Source organism: Phoxinus phoxinus (assembly GCF_949152265.1).
Source record: "Phoxinus phoxinus genome assembly, chromosome: 10".
Classification (NCBI taxonomy): Eukaryota; Metazoa; Chordata; class Actinopteri; order Cypriniformes; family Leuciscidae; genus Phoxinus; species Phoxinus phoxinus.
The window spans coordinates 28,738,420-28,761,761 of NC_136885.1; the positions used below are offsets into that span (position 1 = coordinate 28,738,420).

Genomic DNA, 23,342 nt, shown 5'->3' on the forward strand with positions numbered 1-23,342 from the left:
GCTTAAAAAGTGGAAAATATAAAACTTCTGGCTGAGGAACGTCACAACTGCGCATACACACAACATAGACTCTGTGTCTGTGTGCATTTAAGCTGTTACTTTTTAGACAGTAACATATTCCATCCTAACCATTTTGTTACATAATTCAAATAAAACTAGATTTGTCTCAATTTTATTGGTTGATGCATCCAACAAAAATGTATGTACCATCAACCAGAAAGAAGATTTAAAAAAACTTAAAGGGACAGTTCACTCAAAAGGGACACTTCTGTCATCATTCACTCTCCCTCATGTCATTACAAATTTGTATGACTTTCTTTGTTTTAAGGAACACAAAAGATACGTTGTAGAATGCTGTAGTCACTGGATATTGAAACCCATTGACTTACATTATACCATTTAGTTATTGGTCACTAAAACTATTAATCATGGTTTAATTGAAATAAAACAGAATTAAAATAAAATATTGATATTAGATGAAAAATAAGTGTTGGCTACTGAAGGACTAAATTACTAAAACTTAAAAATAAATACATGCTACATATATTTAAGAAAAACACGAACTAAAAATGACAAAAGCACACAAAATTAATAAAGCCTGGAATAAACAAAAAATATAAGATAATTCTAAATATTAGTTCATGAATTATAATTGATTCATAAATACTATAGTATATAATTAGTATAATAAAACTGCACCATATGGCCAAAAAACACTTTGACTTTTTATTTATTTATTTTTATATATAACTTATTGTTTTTCACATGAAGAAAGAAAGTCATGTAAGGTAAATGATGAGAGAATTTAAATTTTTGGGTGAACTAAGCTTTTTGATGTTAAATACTTTTTTTTTAAAGCTTCAGTATTTTTGTCAGAATTATGTGTATAATGGCAAATGGAGTTCAAAGCTGTATGCTGAGGCTGAATTACTGACGAGCGAGTAGAACGTCTGTGTTGAGTTGGTGGATAAGTTTTGACTTATTGTCTCCCTTCACTTGTGTGCTGTCTGATTCTTTAACTCCCTTTTAAACTCAGTTGATGTCAGCTGTGCCTCCAGGTGTCCCTGCTCTCTCTCACTCCGTCTCATTAAGAGCCTGTAAAAAAAGTTGGGAGGTGGCATCATAAAATCCACACTATAATGAGTGTTTAAGTGCAAACAAACAAACGCGAGAGAGCTCAAGGGCAGCTGAAACGCAACACCCGTAGTGGCCTGGCAGAAAAACTGCAGACGTTCACACTCCAGGGTGACCGTTCCCCAATCCTCCCTGACATGTCCAGGGCAGAGAGTGATTACTGCGGGACAATAGGGCAGCCTGGGACAGACAGACCACCTGTCAGGAGGTGGGGAGGAACCTTAATCAAAATGAAAGAATCTAACGGCATCATGCTGATTAATATAAACCACCAGACCCTTTATAGACAGCCGATCCCCTCACTCGGAAAGGCCCAGGTTGGCTCACGGGTTGCTCAGCAACAGTGAGACTGAATGAAGTGTTGGAAAAGCTCTGGAGACTCCTCTGTACCGAGCCGCTGTCTCGCCACAGGAATTCAGCAGCCTGCAAATCCCGCTCAAAGTCTGCGTATGTTGTAGGCTTTGCTCAGTCTGTTGTCTCAGATTAGATCGATTTCGAAGAGCTTTCACACTTTTATTAGGTACATGTGTTTCATGTGGCAGCGGTCAGGCCTAAAGAAGCAGTGCAACACACACCATTCTATGAGCAAGACTCTTTGTTTATTTAGATTTTAGGCCGTTCTGGCCAAGGTTGTGGAAAATGCAGGCTCCTTTTCAATTCATAAGTGTAACATTTAATTGTCCACACTTCTAAGGAAGGAACCTGAATTTTAATTGGAATGACAATATAGATAAAAATATATTTTAAAAAAAAATCTAAAATTGAAATATTAGAAAACAAAATGCAGTATTGGTATTAAAGAGTATTACATTATATAATGTATATATCTGTGTGCATGCGTGCGTGTAAAATTTATATATATATATATATGATGGATGGATGGATGGATGGATGGATGGATGGATGGATGGATGGATGGATGGATGGATGGATAGATTTTTTTATTATTAAAAATGTTTATTTCCAATTTATTTCCATTCCAGTTCTTTACATGCAAATTCGAATGGCAATTCTGCATTCTTATTGTTACTTCAATTGAAATCAAATTCAGGACTGTCATTTAAAAGGCTTTCTTCTCAATTCTGATATGTGCACAACTCTGCTGTCTGGAACTTCTGTCAGTAGACCTTAATTCTGCTGAGGATTTCGGGGAGCAGGTGAAAGTGAGTTTGCAGACCAGAGCGCACGTGTACACCTGAGTTTGCACGTCACTCACCACTTCCCTGTGTTTATGTTTTGCTTATGCAGCTGACAGACCCGAACCCTTTTGATCTGCCCTTAGAACATGGCAGAATCTTCAGCCTCTCCTGTCTCCGTCCTGCTTCAGTAGGCTCACACTAACTTGTGCACTGCTGTTTTAATCCTCTCGTCTCCAAATAAGAGTATTTCATGATGCAACCGCCTATAGGTCATCTCTGCACAATAGCACATCACACCATTCCCTGCACTGGGATCTCTCATCTGTGAGGTTTATGGGTGGAGAATGTGATGGGATCAGGATGGATGCGAGTGTGTGGAGCCATGTGGTCCACTCTGTAATGCCTCTTGGAGCTACAAGCTCCTGTAATAAAAATATCCTGTGTCTGGTCTTCTTAAATACCCCAGTGTCAGGATTAGACGCAGTTAGCATCCATGCAGCCATTTACGCTGACTACTTCCATGTGTGATATTGCAGGCCTCACACATTTTCAGTTACCTTTGCTCCTTGTCGGCGTGGTGCACCTGCCCGGCTTCATTTCAGGCTGCTGACGGCTTCTCTCATCGGCCGTCACATAGAGTGACCAAATGACCTCACCTCCTCTTCGCCGCTCCCCGTTAGAGCTTGTCGCTGGGACTAATTTATCAAAGGAGTAGGGGGCACAAAGAGGGGCTTTATTCTGTCCCCCCTTCCCATATGAAGATCAACTCCCTTGGAATGTTCACCCCCCACATCGACAACCACAGACTAAACCATGTTTTATCCCTTACAGCTGAATTTACCAAAGACTACTCATTAATGAATAATCAAGAACAAAACAAAAACGGCAGTTAAATCCCTCTAATCTGAAAAGCGGCCACCCTCTTCAGTGGTACGGGGCACGAACAACTGCACTTTACTAGAAGGAGTCCTCCAAAAGTTATGGCATTTTCCCCCTCTGCACCCATTGTGATTGATGGAGCAGCCACAACAGAGGAAACATTGGTCCACCTCATATTCTTATAAACATCAACATGCTGGTTAAGAAAAGCAGGCCTCCCCGTCCCACTGCCAGACGTGTAAATAAGATTCCCTGTGGGAGAAGAGGGAACCACTGCGCTGTGCAGCGCTCTCACGTAGCCCATACACCAGTAATCACCACCATTGTTTATGCTCCACGGTGCACACGCACACACACACACACAAAAAAAATGCAAGGATTTATCTTTATGTGGCCATTGCATGCATAACAACTGAAAATGCATCTCAGAGTCATTTATTTGCCTGTACGCAGCCTGTGCTCAGCAATGTGGCTCTTACTGCACTGACCCCCTCTAGAGGATCACAATGGAAATTCCTCTATTATCGCAACCATATGGCCAGTGAATATTACTGAAAATGCTTTTGAATTTGGAATTCATATCTGAAAAATATGAAACCTTAGAAAATGATATACTCTAATTTATTATAAATACAATTTAAAAAAAGGCTTAACTTTATAAATACAAAGGTAACATCAATGAATTTGTTATTGATTAATTTATTGGTTTATGTCTTGGATAAATGTGTGTTATCTATCTATCTATCTATCTATCTATCTATCTATCTATCTATCTATCTATCTCGTCTGCCTGTCCGTGTCTGCTTTTTCCATTCAAGTTCTCGAGTTTTGGAAAACGTGATATAATGAAAAAAGCGAGTGTTGGTAGCCCGTGGGGTGTCTGACGTGGGGGGCTCGCCCTCTAAATAAACTTTGGAGTTTAGAGGGGGGAAAGAGACTGCAGAGAGCTGAAGTCATCAGTTACCAGACGAGCATACGAGCTGGGAGCAGGCGAGAGAAAGATAGTGAATTGCTCAACCGTGAAACTGAGCTATAGAGATTGAACAGAGAAGAGCGAAGTTTCGGCGACTATTTACCAATCAAGCGCCAAAGTTTCACTGAAAGTTCCTCGAGATGCTGTGATGAGGATGACGCGAGGACCTCCTACATGTCAGGCTCAATAAATAAAGTAACCTTCACACCTGGACGTGTCGTGCTGGATCACAGAGGGGAATACACACAGTCATTAAGGAAGACAATCCAATTTGATCACCATGCCAATTTAATTTGATTCCCTTCTCCCTATTTTGCTTACAGTGCGCTGGATGGAGAACTAACACTTTCATTGTTTCCATGGAATGAGTGGCTCTCTCTTTGGATATCTCACAGTGGCACATATGTGGATTGCCTCCAATATGTTACTGCCGAATCGGCCCAGGTGCATTTGGGCCATTGAAAATTCTGGTTCTCTTGCGCGCGAGCAGAGCTGGGGCTTCTGCCCGATTTAGGAATAACATATTGAGTTTTGCACAGATCAGAGTGCGCTAAGGGACATTGAAATTGACAAGACAAGCATCATTCCCCTGATTACTATGCAATTACAACTGATCTCCATTGTTTTGATCTTGCATTGTATGGAATACACAAACTGTCAGCATCACGGCTCCAGGCACCGGCTCAACAAACGTAAGTTCTGCGCGCTGCTGATCTGATGCTTTGCGCACACCTGCACCGTGACTTAGGCTACTGGCTGTTTGTGTGAATCGCTTTTTTAGTGGTCATGATGTTTTACAACTTCTTCTCATTTTAAGAGACTTAAAAAGTAAAATAATTGTTTATAAGTTCTTTTTTTTTTAAAGTCGCTTATGGAAGAATATTGATCATGATCAGGTGATAGGAAACTGATTAAGATAGGCTAAGGGTTTACATGAGAATGGAACATTTTATTTATTTTATGTCATTGCAATACATAAATAAATAAATAAAAATAATGTAAAACTCAAACTCTAAAAAGAAAACCAGCGGACTCGACATCTCTTTGGTTCGGCATTAGGCAGCTGACAACTAAAGCAGTTAAATATTTATTTCCAGCTGGAAGAACTGTGATTGAGTTATTGTTATCGAAATAGATATGCTATTTTTGTTCTTATGACCTATATCACTGTTTTCTTCGTTCATATTTTGTGACAAACAGCCGGGGTTGCCAAATGCGCTGAAATAGGCTAGCCTACTTTTAAATTAGACAGCGGGATTATTTTATTTTATTTTATTTTTAGATAGGCTGACCATCTGTGGTTAAGAAACAATACAGTGAATGTAGTCTATGTGAAATAGTGTTTTCATTTGTGAAAATTCAATATAATGTCTCTACGCTGAGTAAGGTCCGAAGTAGCCTAATAGCAGTAATATTTTAATCCAAGTAGCCTATAGTACATGGATAATAATAATTATTATTATTATGGTGTAGCCTATAATGTATAATGGTCTACAAGTAGAGTTCATTACAAGTAGCCTAACACTACGTGGTAGGCAGGCTATAGAACATTGTCCAAGCAATCCTGTCCTCTTTCAATCCTCTTTCAGTGATTACAAACTTCATGCTTTATAAAAGTTGAAAATACATTACATTGATTATAAAATGCGTGAAATACTTTTGGTTGTTTTTAAGGAGTTTGGTCTTATTGGTGAATAGGCTGGTTTTTGGCTAGTTTGATACAAAGACCTGGCAACCATGCAAACAGCATAGCCTGTTGCTTGAGATGAGCCCGTGAAACTGCGCCTGTCACTAAAGAGTGAATGTGTTCCTCATGGTTTCGTTTTAATGGCTTAATGTGAGGACTATTTTACATAGGTTTCGCCACAGTGAGTTTTGCAGGGAAAAAACAGCTACTTAGCCTTCTATTGGGAAATGTTGCGCTGAGGTAGCCTAAAATTCGAGCTTAGAAGATGCGCAAGTCACGAACGAGTTTCCTTTTTAATAGACACTTGGTTTTATTCGGACACGTAACTCTGACAGACCGCTGGTTTTATCATGTGTTTTAAATATGGTAGGCTATGTTGCAGTTCTTACCAGTTGCCTACCTTTCATTGAGTAGCATAGCGTTTTACTCGTGTTTTGCTTTACTGTCTCGTGCTGTCATTGTAATCAGAGCGAGCAGGAATTTGTTCATCATTATTATACTTTCGGTGTGCACTGTTCGTCTAGTATCTGGCTCTATGACAAGTCCAGTTTATTGTTAGGATCGCTCTCTAGCGGCCACTGCATTACTCTGAAAACCCTTGGTCCCTCGTGCGCTTGGTCGGTTTCACGCATTTGTTGACTGTTGTTGCTCATGGATATGCAGACACCTCAGTAAGTTCAGTATTGACAGAAGCACGGGTTCCCCCTTTCTTCCAGTTTGCAACAATGTTGAATACATCCTTGAAAAACAAATGTTTACATTTAGTTGTTGCTTAGCCTACACGTTTTCTGGCCCGAACCTCACTTACGCCTGCACGGCCATTGGAGCATCTTTAGTTAAGCTGCTGAGCACATAAAATAGGCTACTTGCTGGTACATGTTTTATTATTTATTGCACAAATTTGAATAGCTTTAGTTGAAGGTAACATAAGGAATTCCACATTTCGTTCAAAATGCCATTTTAATCAGAAGCATCAAGTCAAGGTTGTAACCAAATACTAAGGATTGTGGGGGACCAAGTGTAATTTGGAGGTCATGTCCCCCTCACTGTCTATGGTGGTTATGACCCTGGTCTGGATAAAGTATTTATAATCATTTTGTTTTACATAGGAGAAAGAAACACACATTTATGAAATAAGCAATGCTCCAGAACTGTGGAACTGAGTATGATTTTTATTTTAACAAGCAAAGACATACAAATGTGATTTAAAAGGCTAGAATGTAAACATGTGGTCCAAATTAGTTGTGACAAAGCCAATTAGAGCAATGGAATTGCTTTTGGTATCAGGGAGCCACAAAAATGCCATCGTGGCTATGTGGCACTCACTGGGTTATTTCAAACCCAATGAATGGGGAATTCAAAATACAAAACCCTCAGCCATATTTTCGGTTTAAAACTGAGATGGTGCCAGAATTGTGGACTGTGGTCAGGACATTGTCTTCAGCATACTAAGTATGTGCTCTCATGTGGCATATGAGTAAAATATAGGCTACATCTAATCTGACTTTGACAGCTTGAGCACACAGCTGTCATTTTGAATTTAAAGAGAAAACAATTTTGGGTTATCCTTAACTCATTTCAGCATACTTTTGATCAATTCATAGACGGTTCAAAATCTGCTAATAATGGAACAACAGCTTTTAAAAGTGATTTTTTACAACAGGATCTGAATTTTCATGGGTTTAAATAAAATAGTTTTTGTTATAAGAGACAATAAAACAACTTTTTGCATCAAAACCATTCCTTTCCTGGTAAAAAAAGAATAACTTGGTTTTCAAAAGTCAACGAATTTGCGACAGCTGAATGTAGGCTAACATTTTTGACAAGCCAAACATGTCGGTCTCTGAGTAACGTGAAATATTTAAACCACGAAATAAACTTCATTCCGTAAAACAAGTATAATTAACAATGCAAAAAGCATTTTGAATGTCTACGGCACGTTTTATATTTACCCACAAATCAAACATATTTCACCTTATGCACGTTATCACGTCTGTCAAAAACTTAGGCTGGATGTCGGTTGGATTATTAGGGCTAGAACTAAAATATTGACATGGCGCATCAATAACTTCACTGGATACTTGCCGGCTAAGAAATAAATAATTATTACCGATCCATCTGCTTTCAAATCCACATTATTTAAATATCACAAGTCAACATCAATGTCTGTCAAAAAAATTACGTGATGTCATCGCTTTCCGAGAAGACGTAGAAAATGGCGGTTACAGCGTCAACATGCTGTCCGTCAGAGATGATAACGTACATAATAGGCCTACATAACGCACGTGAGTATAAATTTGTTCTTCTCTCGCTTAAATTAAATCGGAATGATCACAAACATTTTGGAAGATTTGTCTTGATTTGAATATTTTCAAAAGAATTATATTCTTGACTGATCTTTTTTTCCATAATTTTGGCAATATATGAACTGTTAAATGAGTGAGCCTGAGATGAGTCCCTGTAGTCGTTCAATTTGACTCCCATATGCTGTAATATATTACTTTGATCACTATATCTTCTCAGTTGTTTCAAAGATTAAGGCAATTATCAAAGTTTGTTAAAATATTGTTTAATTTTCCAAGAAAGGATTATACAATTTTTACATGATTTGTTAAATTGAATTAGGCTACCCCTTAGTACTCATATCAAAATATTCCAAAGTGATGTTATTTATAGATACAGGTGTGCAGGGTGATATCTTTTTATATGGTCAAATCTTTGCTGATTAACACTTTGACAGTGAAGTGTGTCCAACATGATGAACACTGTCCTCTAGATCTTGAATGCACCCGCCATCATCAGAGGCTGCTAATTAAGAGACTTTGAAATGCCTGTGATGGACAGAAACTTGGGTGAATGACCATGACTAATTTATCAGTTCACAGCGAGTGACCAAACGGTCGCCTGACCTCAAACACTTCCTGTGTTCTGTGTGTGGGTTTCTGTCTCCGTGTTGACAAGTAGACGCCACAAGGCTTTGATTTGCATGTGAAATGGACACCTTTTTAATGCCAAAGTATTTGTAACATCTTATACTTATAATCAGAATGTCTTTCTTGCATATGACTGCTTTGCAAGAGTGTGTTTTTTATGTGAGCGTATACAGTACATGAATACACTGTTGTCTAACATGAGTGTACTTGGTCACTGAGGACATAAAAGGTGAGGTCACCATTTAAGTCCCGCACAGCTTGACAATGACAGTATGTGGTAACTAATTTCCTCGTGGAAAAAAAGTCATGGATGTGTTTTTTAGTAAATGACCTCTGCTTGTGTGTGGCCTCCCCATGTTGCAAATATCCCTGGAAATTAATTGTGTCGGCTTGCCTCACCGACTCACACCACACGTCTTTGGGCAATAAGCAAATGCTTTTGTTTAATGTCGATGTCTTACATTTAGTTATTTAATTAGGTTTTAACTCTGCCGCTTTACCGATAGATTCTGGGAATGCTTGCTTTTGTGGTCGTTGAGTTTGAACCGTGGCGAAGCGATTTCGAATGTTCGGATTTCAGGAGTGCTCGTGTGGTTGTTATGCAAGCCGACCCAGGGGCTGTGGCAGTGCAAGGGCAGGCAGAATTCCTCTGTGTAAATGGTTCTGTGAATTAGAGAGCTTTGGCAGGAACACATTTGGGCAAATGGACAGCAGTTGTAAAGATTGCTTAGATATGTCAAACAGAATATCCTTGATCTATGGCAATCTGGCGGCCAAGACTGAACTCTGAAAATCAGGGGAGGGAGACAGAAAAAAACAACAACGATGCCCGAGCCCGAGTTCAGTAGTATGGAATGTAAGAGCAGGTTGAAATCTATCCATCTATCTATCTATCTATCTATCTATCTATCTATCTATCTATCTATCTATCTATCTATCTATCTATCTATCTATCTATCTATCCATCTATCCATCTATCCATCCATCCATCTATCTATCTATCTGTCCATCTATCTGTCCATCTATCTATCTATCTCTATCATCTATCTGTCCATCTATCTATCTATCTATCTATCTATCTATCTATCTATCTATCTATCTATCTATCTATCATCCATCCATCCATCCATCCATCCATCCATCCATCCATCCATCCATCCATCCATCCATTCATCCATTCATCCATCCATCCATCCATCCATCCATCTATCTATCTATCTATCTATCTATCTATCTATCTATCTATCTATCTATCTATCTATCTATCTATCTATCTATCTATCTATCTATCTATCTATCTATCTATCATCTATCCGTCCATCCATCCATCCATCCATCCATCCATCCATCCATCTATCCATCTATTATCCATCTATTATCCATCTAGTCTCTATCCATCTATCTATCTAGACATTTTAATGTTAAAAAATAGATTTCTATTTCAAATAAATGCTGTTATTTTGTACAAAAACTGTATCAGTTTCCACACAAAAATTAACCAGTGGAACTGTTTTCAACATTGATAATATTAAGAAATGTTACTTGAGCAGCAAATCAGCATATTAGAATGATTTGTTAAGGATCCTGTGACACTGAAGACTGGAGTAATAATGCTGAAAATTAAGCTTTGCCATCACAGGAATACATTATTTTCAGTTAGAAAACAGTTCTTTTAAATTGTAATATTTCATAATATTACTGACTGTACTGGGGTTTTTTTTTTTTTTTATTAAGTCAAAATGAGTCTGTGTGTTACAGTAATGTTAGGGTCCTTAATTTCCTGTACTTTAACTTCTGCCTTATTGTTTAGATGTACTGATGCTTGTAGAAATCCTCACTATGTAACGTTCTTTCAAGCCATATCATTTAAAATTACAGAAGTGAAACTAGAAGCAGAAGCAATTTTTTTCGCTTCTCTTAAGTTGTGCTAGACCAATCTTCGCTTTGCCCTTAACTCACCCTCATCCAGATGCTGAGACAGACAGGGTCAGTCCCTTCTAAAATGCAGAGCCTTTAACCATCTGAGACTGACCTTTGCGAGACACCTGGAACCGATTGACTTTAATCAGAGATGCTCTCTGAAGCACCTTCCATTTATTTACCTTGCCGAATTCAACGAGGTACTGCACTGTACTTTACAGTATGATGCGATTAGATCAGTGAACGTCTGTTCTTCTCACAGTAACTGTGAACTCAATCACTTTTGACTTCTTCAGTTCCCGAGCCAAAACAATGAGGCCATAGTGCAGAAACATTATTCACAATCCCTTGAGCAAAAAGCTGAAGCAAATGTTCTCTTAATCCCCTTGAACACAGTCAGGAGGACTATTTCTCAGAAATACATCTCTTTGTTTTAGAGTTTTTCTGTCCAGAAGGTTGTCAGGTCAGCGATCAGCTCTATAATTTAAGAGTAGATCTTATCTTAAGGGATTTGTGTGAGTGAGAGTGTTTTTTAAATATGTCACTAGGACATTGAGAAACCTCTTTGTCATGCGTTTGTGGTGGGCCGCTTCAGCACGTATCCACAGCTGGAGGTCTCCGGTGGAGACGATTCGATTCTGTCTTGGGTTTTGTCACAGTGCGGCCGCTCTGTTTGCGCGCTTATGAACACAAAGGCTACTGTGCTGCCGTTTGCGTGCAAACCCCGGTATGCAACGTGTCTCTGTTGATTAGTTTCTCTGCCGGGAGAATCCACAGATGACTGTGTTTCCTGTCGTGTTTATTATTACACTACATTATGGTCACTGTTGTAGCTTTAATTGATGGCTCTGTTCTTTCCTCAGAGAACCTGGAACCATTTAGTTGTACCCACCATTCCTGTTTGCTCTTTTAAATGTTGAGAATGTCCAAGTAAATGCCAAGTATGTTTTGTTGTAACTAGGCGCTGACAGGAAAAAAAAAAAACAATTGGATTCCTACATAATATATCTTTTTTTAAATGTGAAACTGTTTACTAAAGTGTCATTTTTTTCCATGTAAATTTGACACTTTTTTAGAGGAAGTGGACAGAAGGGGGGTGGGGTTGCATTATAAATGTCTTTGCTGTCACGTTTGATCAATTTAATGCATCCTTGTTAGATATAAAAGTATTATTATTATTATTATTTTAAACGTATTGACCACATCACAAACTTTTAAACAATATACCATAGTATCAGGGCTTAAAATTAACACCCGTCAAATGTGGGTGGATAGCAATGGCGTGCAACGCAGTCACTCCTACTAGCCACTTTGGTGGGTTGAATTTTATACATAACATACATTTTTAAATTAAAACTAAGTGCAGTATAGATTTCTCGATACATATCGATACTGAAATATCTGAAACTCTTACAGTATTAATTTTCCGCTTAATAGATACACGATACCAGCTGCGCTGATAATTATTTCACTCATTTAATTTGCTCTGGGGGAATATTGTTGATTATTGTGCATAATTTTACTCGTTCGTGCAGATTTTGTGCTCACACCCAAAGCTCTCTCTCAGTACAAAATTGAGTTATTTTTTAGTGCAAGTATTCACGTAAACAGTCAGTTATGTTTTAAGTGAACGTAAACAGTTGAGAAAGAAAACGCATGTGTAACAGTATAATGGATCCGTGCATTCAGTCTTAAAGTGACAGCAGCCTAATCTAACTACTGCCAAATTATGAGACAAAATATCTATCTGGCAGTTTTTCCCTATGGTAACAATGTAAAAATGGTGGCCAGTGAAAACGCTGAGTGGCTAATAACTTTGGTAAACCACTAGTCACAGTGGCTGGTGGGCAAAAAAGTGTCCAGCCCTGCATGGTATTAAATGTGAATTGATGTAACACGCTACTAAGAGCTTCAAACAAAACTTTAAATAGCTTTCAAAGATATGATGCCACCAGTCTTGCCAACTATGGAAGTAATACAGTGATTATTTAGTCCTCGAAAGCGTCTGTTGAATCAGTGACATTATTTACAGGCAGAAAAAAATCCTCTGTGTCCTTTACTCTTGATAAGATGTGTAAAAGCAGCCAATCAGGTTAGAAATTGTAAGGATGAGAAAACAGAGAGTAGTGAGACTAACACACATGAAAACTGTTGGTGGTGCAACAAAGTTTAACTTTATGGAAATGAGCAGTGATGATGCAGCACCTACTGCTTGATAAGATAACACTTTAAAACAGACAAACAAAATATACATTACATACAGTAACCGAATAAACATGTTACATTTTATCTAAATATGCTAGATTTTAGAATAATATAATTTGCCTTTTTTGCATCTGCCCACATGCAGATTTTGCTTTATTTTGCGATGAAAAGCTGACTGCACATTATCCCTCACAAAATATATAATTTGTAGCTGTGTAAAAAAACTAAAATCCAAACACTTGCAAATGAAAGGAAAGGCCTAGACTGACCGTAGTGGTTTCACACTGCAGAAAATACATAAATTATGTATATCCATTACACTTCTCAGATCTTTACATTTTCATACATCATTTTGAGCACACATGTTATTTGATCCTAATGACAAAATGATGTTTCTGCCACAGAGGGTTCAGGGGTGAGCACCCAGGGATGCCAGGGAGGCTGTCAGACCTGCTCCGTTTACAATGGCTGTCTGACGTGCAAACCCAAGCTTTTTATTCACCTGGAGAGGGACGGGATGAGGCAGATCGGAGTGTGCCTGGCCTCCTGCCCCAATGGTTTCTACGGCACCCGTTCCCCCGACAGGAACGACTGCATAAGTAAGACGCATGTTTCACCTCAGCTTCTCCTTGAAATATTTACACTACAGACGGCTTTGTCTTAGTTACGGTATAATGGAACTATGGGCGGTGATATGCATGCAACAGCATTCTCTCTTCAGTTCAGGCAATGTGGTAATGAGTGCATAACCTGTCTTCCAGAGTGTGGGTCAGAGTGCGACTCGTGCTTTAACAGGAACTTCTGCCTGCGCTGCAGAGCGGGATCCTACTTGCACAAGGGCAAGTGCATGGAGAGCTGTCCAGATGGGCTGGTGCCCAGCGATACCAAGAAAGAGTGTGTCCCTGGTGAGTGCTCAATTTAGTGCCACAGATATAATAGACCAGTTTTCAGCTTCCTTTTTCTGTGGCCACCAGTGTTGTGTAAGCTACTTTGCTAATCATAATTTGATGTAGTAAAACTACACTACACTACACCACACCACAAACACATCACTGTTGGGTGGAAACCTCTATATATCTATAACACAATACTTTCAGAAAGTTAAACAAAACATTGTCAACGTTGATATTGTGGCTTTATATATGGTCAGAGACTTTAGTGCTTTGTAAGTGCTTTGCATTATGTTTTCATCAACTTACATTTTCTTAAGTTTATTGTAGGTATGTGGGTGCTCACTTTTTACTGCCATTTTGCCAAAATCTCATATTATTAAAGACAAAGTGCTACGCAGGGACTATTTAATAGACTAGACTAAGACTCTCTTTTCTGCTCATCAAATTCATAAAACATAAAGAAAATGCTGTACGTATTCAAACAACCAGTTCTTTATTTATCCTTGCATTGCAAACAAGCAGACCCGGTCCAAAACGTGTAAGGCACTTCATTCACGGTAGAGGCGGGTCGGAGTTATGAGGTTTGAGTGACAGTTTGAGGATCCAATGGAGTTACGAGGTTTAATCACAATCTCTTTTTAATACTTTTCATTGGTTAAAAATTTGCAAAAACCACAGACAGGCATAAATGGTGCACAATAGTAAATGATTGAAAAAAATACAAAATATGGAGATACAAGGTTTCTGCACGACAGCGATAATATTAAAGAGAGTTAGACTTTCCACTACTACATATAAGACAGTGGGCCGTCTAAAACCAGCCATGTGGAGTTTAGATGCACAACAAATTACTTGTAGTTTGGTAAAAACTACATGTCATGAAATAAAACTACTACATTGAAAAAAATGGGTGTAGAAACATTTTCTCAGAAATTTCAAGCAAATTTCACAAATAATCACAAAGAAAAAAAATTTGTACAGTTAGTAGTCTTACTTCAGGATATTTAGTTAGTTTCTCCCCAATAATTCTAGTGAATTTAACTGTATGTGTGTGTGTGATGATTTTACAGCATGTCCTGTGGACTGTGACTCCTGTCAGAACAGTGACACGTGTACGAGGTGTGTGCCGGGACACTACCTCCTGCATGGGCAATGTCATGACATCTGCCCAGACAAGTTTGAGCCCAATGACTCAATGGAGTGCATCCCAACAGGTCAGTCTCTGACATACTGTACATCTGCTGTCAAAACCCCTGCAGTGCTGTATGCGTGTGTTATGTGGCATCACTGACTTGTTAACTGTGTTTTAGTGCACTGTGAAGTGGGCGAATGGAGTGAGTGGAGCCCCTGCTCGCGCTCGGGAAAAAACTGCGGCTTCAAATGGGGTGAAGAAACAAGGACCAGGAAGGTCCTACAGAATCCCTCTCCAATGGGGAGCCCGTGCCCACAGACTTCTGAAAAGAGGGAGTGCTTTGTCAAAAGAAGAAGATGTAAGTGGCCAATATAATTATTGATAAATAGGCCCAATCGTCCCTGAAAATTGTAAGTCTGATCACTTAGAAAAGTAAAAAGCTGCATCCTTTGATGTATCATTCATGTTTACAGAACAGTGTGGGATGAGGTTTACACCGAGCTGTAATATTAAGAACAAACCCTTAACCCTATGTATAAGAAGTAATAATAGCGATGCTTGACTTAGCGAATGGAATTGCTAGTAGGCTGTTATCCATTTTCCACATCTACAAAAAACATTGACTCTGCTCATTTTATTATCATATAAATGCTTGTTTTGTATCGTCTGGATTATAATTATAAATGTAAGAGCCAGAAATATTTCCCAACCGGTGCAAAACAAATACATGGAGCAGATTCAAAGATGTGTGCAGTTGTAAGCTTAACCATATTTGGCCAGTTATGTTTTAAATGTTTATTTGTGTAGTGGTATTTGTGGGACATTGCTGCTTTATGACAGACAGCAGGCCAACTCGATGCTCCATCGCTCTCCACCTCATAAACAGCCAGGGCCTCAGCGCAGAGAGAGGGAAGAGAGGAAAATAAAGGAGGTGGAGATTTAAATGTGAACTTCTCTGACTCCAAAGAACAATGATATCGCTTGATCACGCACAAAAATGCAACAGAAAAGCACAAAAAAACACGTCACAATTAAAGGCCCGTTCATACCTAGGATGATAAGTTGATAACCATAATTATAACAATAAATATCAGTCTTAAAATGGTTCTAAATATAAAAGAATAACTATGTTCAACTATAGCGGGAATAGCACAGAGAAGTGTATATCGTTGGAATCACTTTCACAACGATTTTTTTTAGCTGATGAATGATAAAAACGGCAATCAGAATCCACCTACATTTAAAGCGCTAGATGACATAACTCCAGTGTTTGCTTAGAATAAAAATAAACGATATTGTCTGCTGCTGTGGACACTCATTTAGTTGTTATACAGGTGAAACTAGCAAAATTTGAATATCGTGCAAAAGTTCATTTTTGTTTCAGTAATTCAACTTAAAAGGTGAAACTAATATATTATATAGACTCTTTACATGCAAAGTGAGATATTTCAAGCCTTTATAATTTTGATGATTATGCCTTACAGCTATGAAAACCTTTTCACAATATTCTAAGTTTATTGTAGGTATGTGGGTGCCCACTTTTTACTGTCATTTGGCCAAAATCTCAGATTATTAAAGACAAAGTGCTACGCAGGGACTATTTAATAGACTAGACTAAGACTCTCTTTTCTGCTCATCAAATTCATAAAACACAAAGAAAATGCTGTACGTATTCAAACAACCAGTTCTTTATTTACCCTTGCATTGCAGACAAGCAGATCCGGAGATATTTCAAGCCTTTATTTGTTATAATTTTGATGATTATGGCTTACAGCTGAAAACCTTTTCACAATATTCTAATTTTGAATTTGGGGTTTTCATAAGCTGTAAGCCATAATCATCAAAATTATAACAAATAAAGGCTTGAAATATCTCACTTTGCATGTAATGAGTCTATATAATATATTAGTTTAATCTTTTAAGTTGAATTACTGAAATAAATTAACTTTTGCATGATATTCTAATTTTTCGAGTTTCACCTGTTAAATATTTACATATTTTTCTCAGGACCATATATGTAGTATACAATATATATGCAATTAGCAAAAAAATATTGATAAATAAATCTGGTTGTTTTAGTATAATAAATTCAGTATAATTAACATAAAATAGTATTTAATAACTAACAGAACTGTTCAATTATCAGGTCACCTTTGTAATTTGTGAGTTCCAAATCAGTCACTTATGAAGTTCCTTTTTATGTAAGAACAGAGCTTCCATCTCATCTTAGAAGTGTGTTCTCTCTTTCATCACTACCTCTTTGCTTGTGCACAGAAAGACTTTTTGTTCCATGTTAAATCAAAGGAGTCAGTGCAGTGTTGATCCGCCGGGGGCCACAGCTGAGGGGTGCGTTTCAGGCTCGGTTATCGACCTCGCCCCGCTTGTGATTACCCAGCTGCCCCAACTCCTAGAACATCAACTGCGCGCTAATTATCTGCCGGGGTTCTGTCCTGTCCGTGTTTATGTTCCACATACACCAGCAGGGTCAGTGGTCCGACCCCCGCCAGCTCAAAGTAATCCCAAGCCGCCCTCTGACACTGATACATCCTCCTTGTCCGCCCCCCACTCCCGATACACACACACATGCAACTGCTTTACTTGTTGTTGCCCCAGCCAAATTCATTCTTCTCCCGTTACTTGTCATTTGTTTTTCTTTCGTGTTCTCCCTCTGACTAATCCTGACCTTTTTCTTACACAACTTGTCCAAACGCAACCCTGCGTCTGGCCCCTGTCCTTTCCCTTTCAGACTTTCTAAAAACTAAACTCCTAGTGTCAACATGTGCTCATTTAGGTTTTTAATATTGAGATACAGACAGACAGACAGACAGACTGAGATAGATAGATAGATAGATAGATAGATAGATAGATAGATAGATAGATAGATAGATAGATAGATAGATAGATAGATAGATAGATAGATAGATAGATAGATAGATAGATAGATAGATAGATAGATAGATAGATAGATAGATAGATAGATAGATAGACTGGAGTAATGGCTGCTGAATTCAGATTTGCAATCACAGAAGTGTGTGTGTGTGTGTGTGTGTGTGTGTGTGTGTGTGTGTGTGTGTGTGTGTGTGTGTGTGTGTGTGTGTGTGTGTGTGTGTGTGTGTGTGTGTGTGTGTGTGTGTGTGTGTGTGTGTGTGTGTGTCCAAATGTACAAAAACAAACTTGTGTGTGATGTAATATTGTGTTTTATTTTGAATATAAGTACAGAATTTGGAATCCCACCATTGTTGTTTGTGTGTGTTTGTATCTCAATCGTCCGCTGAACTCTGTATGTAGCCCTACACGCCTCTGCCCTCCACACTAGCACCAACCTCCCTAAGGGAGAGCAGCTATACTGGGCCTTCAAAGCCCGGGCATTCCTCCTGTGGGACGAGCCAGAGCCCTTAATCCCCGCCTGGCTCCTGCCAAAAGCCCCCGGACGACAGCACGCCTCCCTCCACCCCACCCCACCCCACCCCACCCCACCCCACCCCCAGGGTTCATTAATGAAAATGTGCCCCACTGCACCCGACATCATATCCTATTTCACCCAGCTCTACCTCTGTGCCCTTAACAGCAGCAGACTGGGATGATTTGGGTTGTCAGGGTTGATTTTAGAGCGTTTCGCATTTTCACTCTTCCGTCTGTCCATCTGTTCCATCTGACACACTTTTCAGCCTCTCATCTCCCTCTTCCTTTAAGATCTCCTTCTTTTCTCCACTCTCAATCACTCTTTCAAGAATAATGTATAATCAGAGCCAGATGGCTCCTCATTTCACCTATGTTGAAACATCTAGATAGACAAAACTATGAGACAAACTTGTTCCAAACCATTCCTAGCTTGCAACACATCCTGGAGGATGGAACTGCAATCCATTGATTCGTCCAGAAATGATGAATAGACCCATTATCATGTGGCTATTTTCAGATAGAGCACCTGTAAACTTATGCTCAGATTGCTCAGTGAGCAGTAAGATTTTTTTTTAAAGAAACTAATACTTTTAGTATTAGAAACAGGCTTCTATAACTAAAGGAGTAGCCTATCCCAAAAGAAGAATTCGCTAAATAATCCCTTTCTCAATTGTTTCCTGTGGAACTTCCCTGTTTTTTCAGATGGGGCTCCTGAGAAAAAGACACTAGTATTCTCACATGGGTCTCCTATTTCCTGATTTCTCATTAATTCCTTCAAGACCGAATGATCTGAGCTATGCTACCCATTTTAATTTTATGACACTGTGTTATACTGTACATAAATTGTCTCAAAATTTCTCACAAATTCGTGTCAAAATTGGTACGTAAATGTAACATAACCATGAACTAACTCCATTAGGTCTCTTGCATGAGCTTTGAACAAGCAACCTCTGTACCATGACATTTTCCTGTGGGATTGCCTCTGCTTCTGCAGTGGTGCTCCATCCCTGAGGGAATCACTTGTATTCATATCGCCGCTTGCACTGTTTACTGAAAAACTTGACAGCCTTCCATCTCCGAAAGAGTGGCAGTAAACGTCTCCATAATAATTGGCACAGCGCTCTGGTCATGTTGCGCCTTGGTTTATGGGAAAGGCAGAGGATTACGCCTAATCCACTGATCTCCAAATCGTCACGACAAAGACAACAGTGTGCGTGAAGGGGAACTTCCTGTGTTTAAAGAGACGGCGAGAGGGGAGGTGACGACAGCGAGTGAAATGTGTGTGCGCGCGTGTGTATGTTTTGATCGGTCAGACACCCAGCCCATTCAGAATGCACAGTACAATCACAACATCCTCGAGCCCACGAGAGGTCGAGGAGGGGGATTTCACTTCATCCTCCTGAACTACTTTCAGTCACAAAACAAGAGTCGTCAGTGATCGCCCTGGCTAGACCCCAGGAATGTGTGGGTCAGTGTGGGTTGCAGTGGGCAGGGGGTCCGGAGAGAGTCCGGCTGATTAATAGAGCCTGCTTTGGGGAGGTGGGGGGAGCAGGAGCGGGGGAGAGGTGGCTGTCCACCTCAGCACTTTTCCAATCCTCATCTGTGCCCCACGATAAGCCTCTGACAATAATGGAAATTGGCTAGCCGTGAGCGTTGAGCAACGGCGAGATAAAGTAATAATTAACAGAATTTGTATTTTAAGTCTTTCTATTTTTGATGTGCTAATCGGTTGTTAGCTTCTTCTGCTGTCAAACATTCAGCTGGGCGGCTTCTCCGTGGTTGCTCATCTTGACAGTTTTATTCCAAAGAGACGTACTGTACGCTAATTGCAGGAATCATGTTCCTGGAAGAACTGGTTGCCCAAGAGCACAATGGTGATAAAATTCTCTGACTCTGCAATTGATGGTTCGCCGCCTACCTTTTTGCATTTCCAGTGTCTAATTAATCCGAAATTGAAAATGCTTTCATAATTTACTCACCCTCATGTTGTTCTGAAACCATATGCTGTTATTTTTTGTTTAAGGTAGGGTAGGCAATTTCGGAGAGGCTAGCAATAGCAAGTTAGCTTTGCAATCATAAGATTATGCGTAAACGCAGCATAAGCTCGTTGTTTTGGTTCAGGAGAAACTGTAAAAAAAAAAATACTGCCTGCTGTTTTTTTGTGGTGCTGTGTGACTGTCTACAACTAGCCTCATAAAAAATTAGCCTCATAAAACACGCTGACGACGTGTGATGTCTGTGCGAGCAGTGTGCGCGGAGGTATGGAAATACATTTGTTGACAGGCAGGTAGGAAATCCTATAATTGCATTCGGACCGAATGCAATGATTGGACGAACATTTCTTGGTCCTAAGACTTCCACCGAAGATATTTAGTGGTCTTTTTTTATATTTAGATTATTGATTTTATTATTGATTGATATCAGAATGTGAAGAGAGTTTCAACCAGTATGACAAAAAGTGTTTGTGAAAAACATTACCGACTCTGCCTTTAAGAAGAATCTTTGATATCTTCACTTCTCTGTACTATGTTCATCGTGGCCAAATTGGTCCAAAAAGAGCCAAAACACAAAAAGAAGCACCTTAAATTATATTCCATGCAACATTTGCACTATATTCCTTTTGAAGGAATAAGTAGCTGTGTGAGAAACTGAAATTTATGATCGTTCATATTCCCATAAACACTCATGTCATTTTCATTCTTAGTATTATTTATATACCATTTTAGTATTTATTAATATTTTAATTTTAGTTTAAGCTTTAATTATTATTTTTTTATTTTAGTTTTAAAGTTCACTAAAAAACCCTCTGTAAACTATCCCTTTAAAACACTGATCAACCATTCTTTGACAAAAGATTGTGTTAAAGAAAGACAAATGAAATGGAAAAAGTTGTTGTACAAGACTGTCATCTTGTGGTAGACCAGACGCAACCAATCGCACAACCCACCAGATGGTTCTGCTGTTTCACAACTTTATGGGTCTTCAACCTGGATTCCATCAAACTCTTAATAATCTATGAAAAATACTTTTATAGAAGTGATGATTGCTGAAGGGATGTCTCCCAACCAAAACAGCCCAAAATTAAGAACAATGGTCATCTTAGGTTGAATGAGTAATTCCATCTGGAGCGGGAGAGAGATGAGGGATGATGGGAAAATCACTAAAGCCTGATTAATAGAATGATAGAATGATTCAACATGCCTGTATGGGAAATAAATCAGCTCAGATGCCGGCCAAACTCTGACTGGTCATATTGTGTGTGCTCTTTTTCTGGTTACAATACTTTCTCTTATTCCAGATTAATGAGCAAAAACATTGCGAGTAATTTTCCAGCGAAGTGTAAACATTGTGGTGATTAACAACATTGCGATTGTTACTTTTGAACACACCCCAAACTGTAAGTTTAAATGAGTTACTTATTAATTTAAAATATTTTTTAAATAGAATTTCAATTTAATAGAACTTTTTCCATTTTAATAGATTTTAAAATGTAATTTATTCCTGCGATTGGCAAAGCTGAATTTTCAGCATCATTACTCCAGTTTTCAGTGTCACATGATCCTTCAGAAATCTTTCTAATATGCTTATTTGGTGCTCAAGAAACATGTTAAAAACAGCTTTTCCCAGTATTTTTTGATGAAAAGAATGTTTAAAAAACTGCATTTATTAAATAGAAATATTTTGTAGTGTTAAATGTCTTATACTGTCAACTTTGATCAATTTGATGCATCCTTGCTGAATAAAAGTTTTAATTTCTTTCTTTTTTTAAGTGACTGTCCCCTTTTGAACTGTAGTGTATACATCAGATCATGTTTTTTAGAAGAGGTGTATTATTACTTCTCTAAGTGATCGGATTTTCACCTGGCAGGTGATAAAATGGGCAAAAAACACAGATTTATACTGTATTTTAATGTGCAAAAAATAGCTCACACTTTCACCAATTGTCCTTGCAGGTAAGCCAGCGAAAGGCCAGCGGCGGGGAGAGAAGAAAAAACGCTTCAACCTGCAGGAGAAAGACAACGTCGAGGCCCGTCGAGAAAGGAAGAGAGAACGAGAGAAGGAGACGATCGACCGAGAGGACTCGGAAAGCCGGAACAAAACAGAGCACCGTCGCAGGAGGGACCAGAGCAGGGACGCTGGAACAGTATAGAGAGATGCTGCTCCTCGCTGCTCCTCTGCTGCTGCTCTTCTTTCCCCTATCAGTCCGTGTCACCCCCTCACTCTCTTAACCCCTCGCCGAGGGGGTGTTGCTGCTACCTGTATAATTTAAACGTATACTGTATATGCACATGAGAGAGGGGACGCTCGTCATCCACACAGTTGCAGACAGTCAGGACGCCCCTGGAGCTTCTCCTTCAGAGGGCACCCTTCACCCCCCGTGGGCCCGGTCTGGTGCTGGATTGAGGCTGAACTGTGTAGCGTGGGGCTGGGCATGTCCGATGATCCGTGGAATGGTTGTTTTTTTTAAAAAGGGGGTCCAGGTACAGCACTGTATCATGGTTTGAATGTAGGTTTTTCAGACATTAAAGTAGAGTTGTTGTATAAACGTCTGTATTTTTATTTTTATTTTTTGGGGGCTGAGTAAATTAAAAATGAGCATGCTTACTGCCACCGCGGACATTGCCTGCCGCCAGAGGCTGAGACTGCATGTTGATTGGTGTAAATGGCTAATGAACTGGCTTTCTTCATACTGGATGAGCAACAACACTCTCGCTGCAACGTTTTAACTTCAGTTTTCTCCGAACAAAGTGTTGATTTGCCTGTCTGTATAAACAGGATCTGAGCTTTCCATTGAAGCCATCTGACCAGAAATCAAAAGCACCTGTATGTCAAATAAACAATACTGAGTTTGTATTCGTTTGTAATTTATTTATTGTCTCAACAAGCATAAATATACATCAAACACAACAGCTTTGCTATAAATGTTTGGTGATGCATAACACCATTTAAAGATACAAATATGTGATTTCTTCCTCATTTATTATATATTTACATTTAAGTTTCTCTGAACAGATAGATAGATAGATAGATAGATAGATAGATAG

At 39.0% G+C, this 23,342-nt stretch overlaps 1 protein-coding gene across 1 annotated transcript; it reads left to right on the forward strand.

The window, feature by feature from the left end:
• Positions 1-4,087: 4,087 nt before the first annotated feature.
• On the forward strand, positions 4,088-23,150 carry rspo3 (R-spondin 3). The gene is made up of 6 exons (XM_079627054.1): positions 4,088-4,817; positions 13,275-13,469; positions 13,632-13,775; positions 14,834-14,977; positions 15,074-15,253; positions 22,251-23,150. Exons 1-6 carry the CDS (start codon positions 4,724-4,726, stop codon positions 22,445-22,447), a joined length of 954 nt encoding a protein of 317 aa, XP_079483180.1. The 5' UTR covers positions 4,088-4,723; the 3' UTR covers positions 22,448-23,150.
• The last annotated feature ends 192 nt before the right edge of the window (positions 23,151-23,342 follow it).

Bases quoted from the DNA above. Each gene is read 5' to 3' on its own strand.
- rspo3 (XM_079627054.1), top strand. From the start codon at position 4,724: ATGCAATTACAACTGATCTCCATTGTTTTGATCTTGCATTGTATGGAA. The intron at 13,470-13,631 runs GTAAGACGCATG...CCTGTCTTCCAG, and splicing joins CGACAGGAACGACTGCATAA to AGTGTGGGTCAGAGTGCGAC. The intron at 13,776-14,833 runs GTGAGTGCTCAA...ATGATTTTACAG, and splicing joins CAAGAAAGAGTGTGTCCCTG to CATGTCCTGTGGACTGTGAC.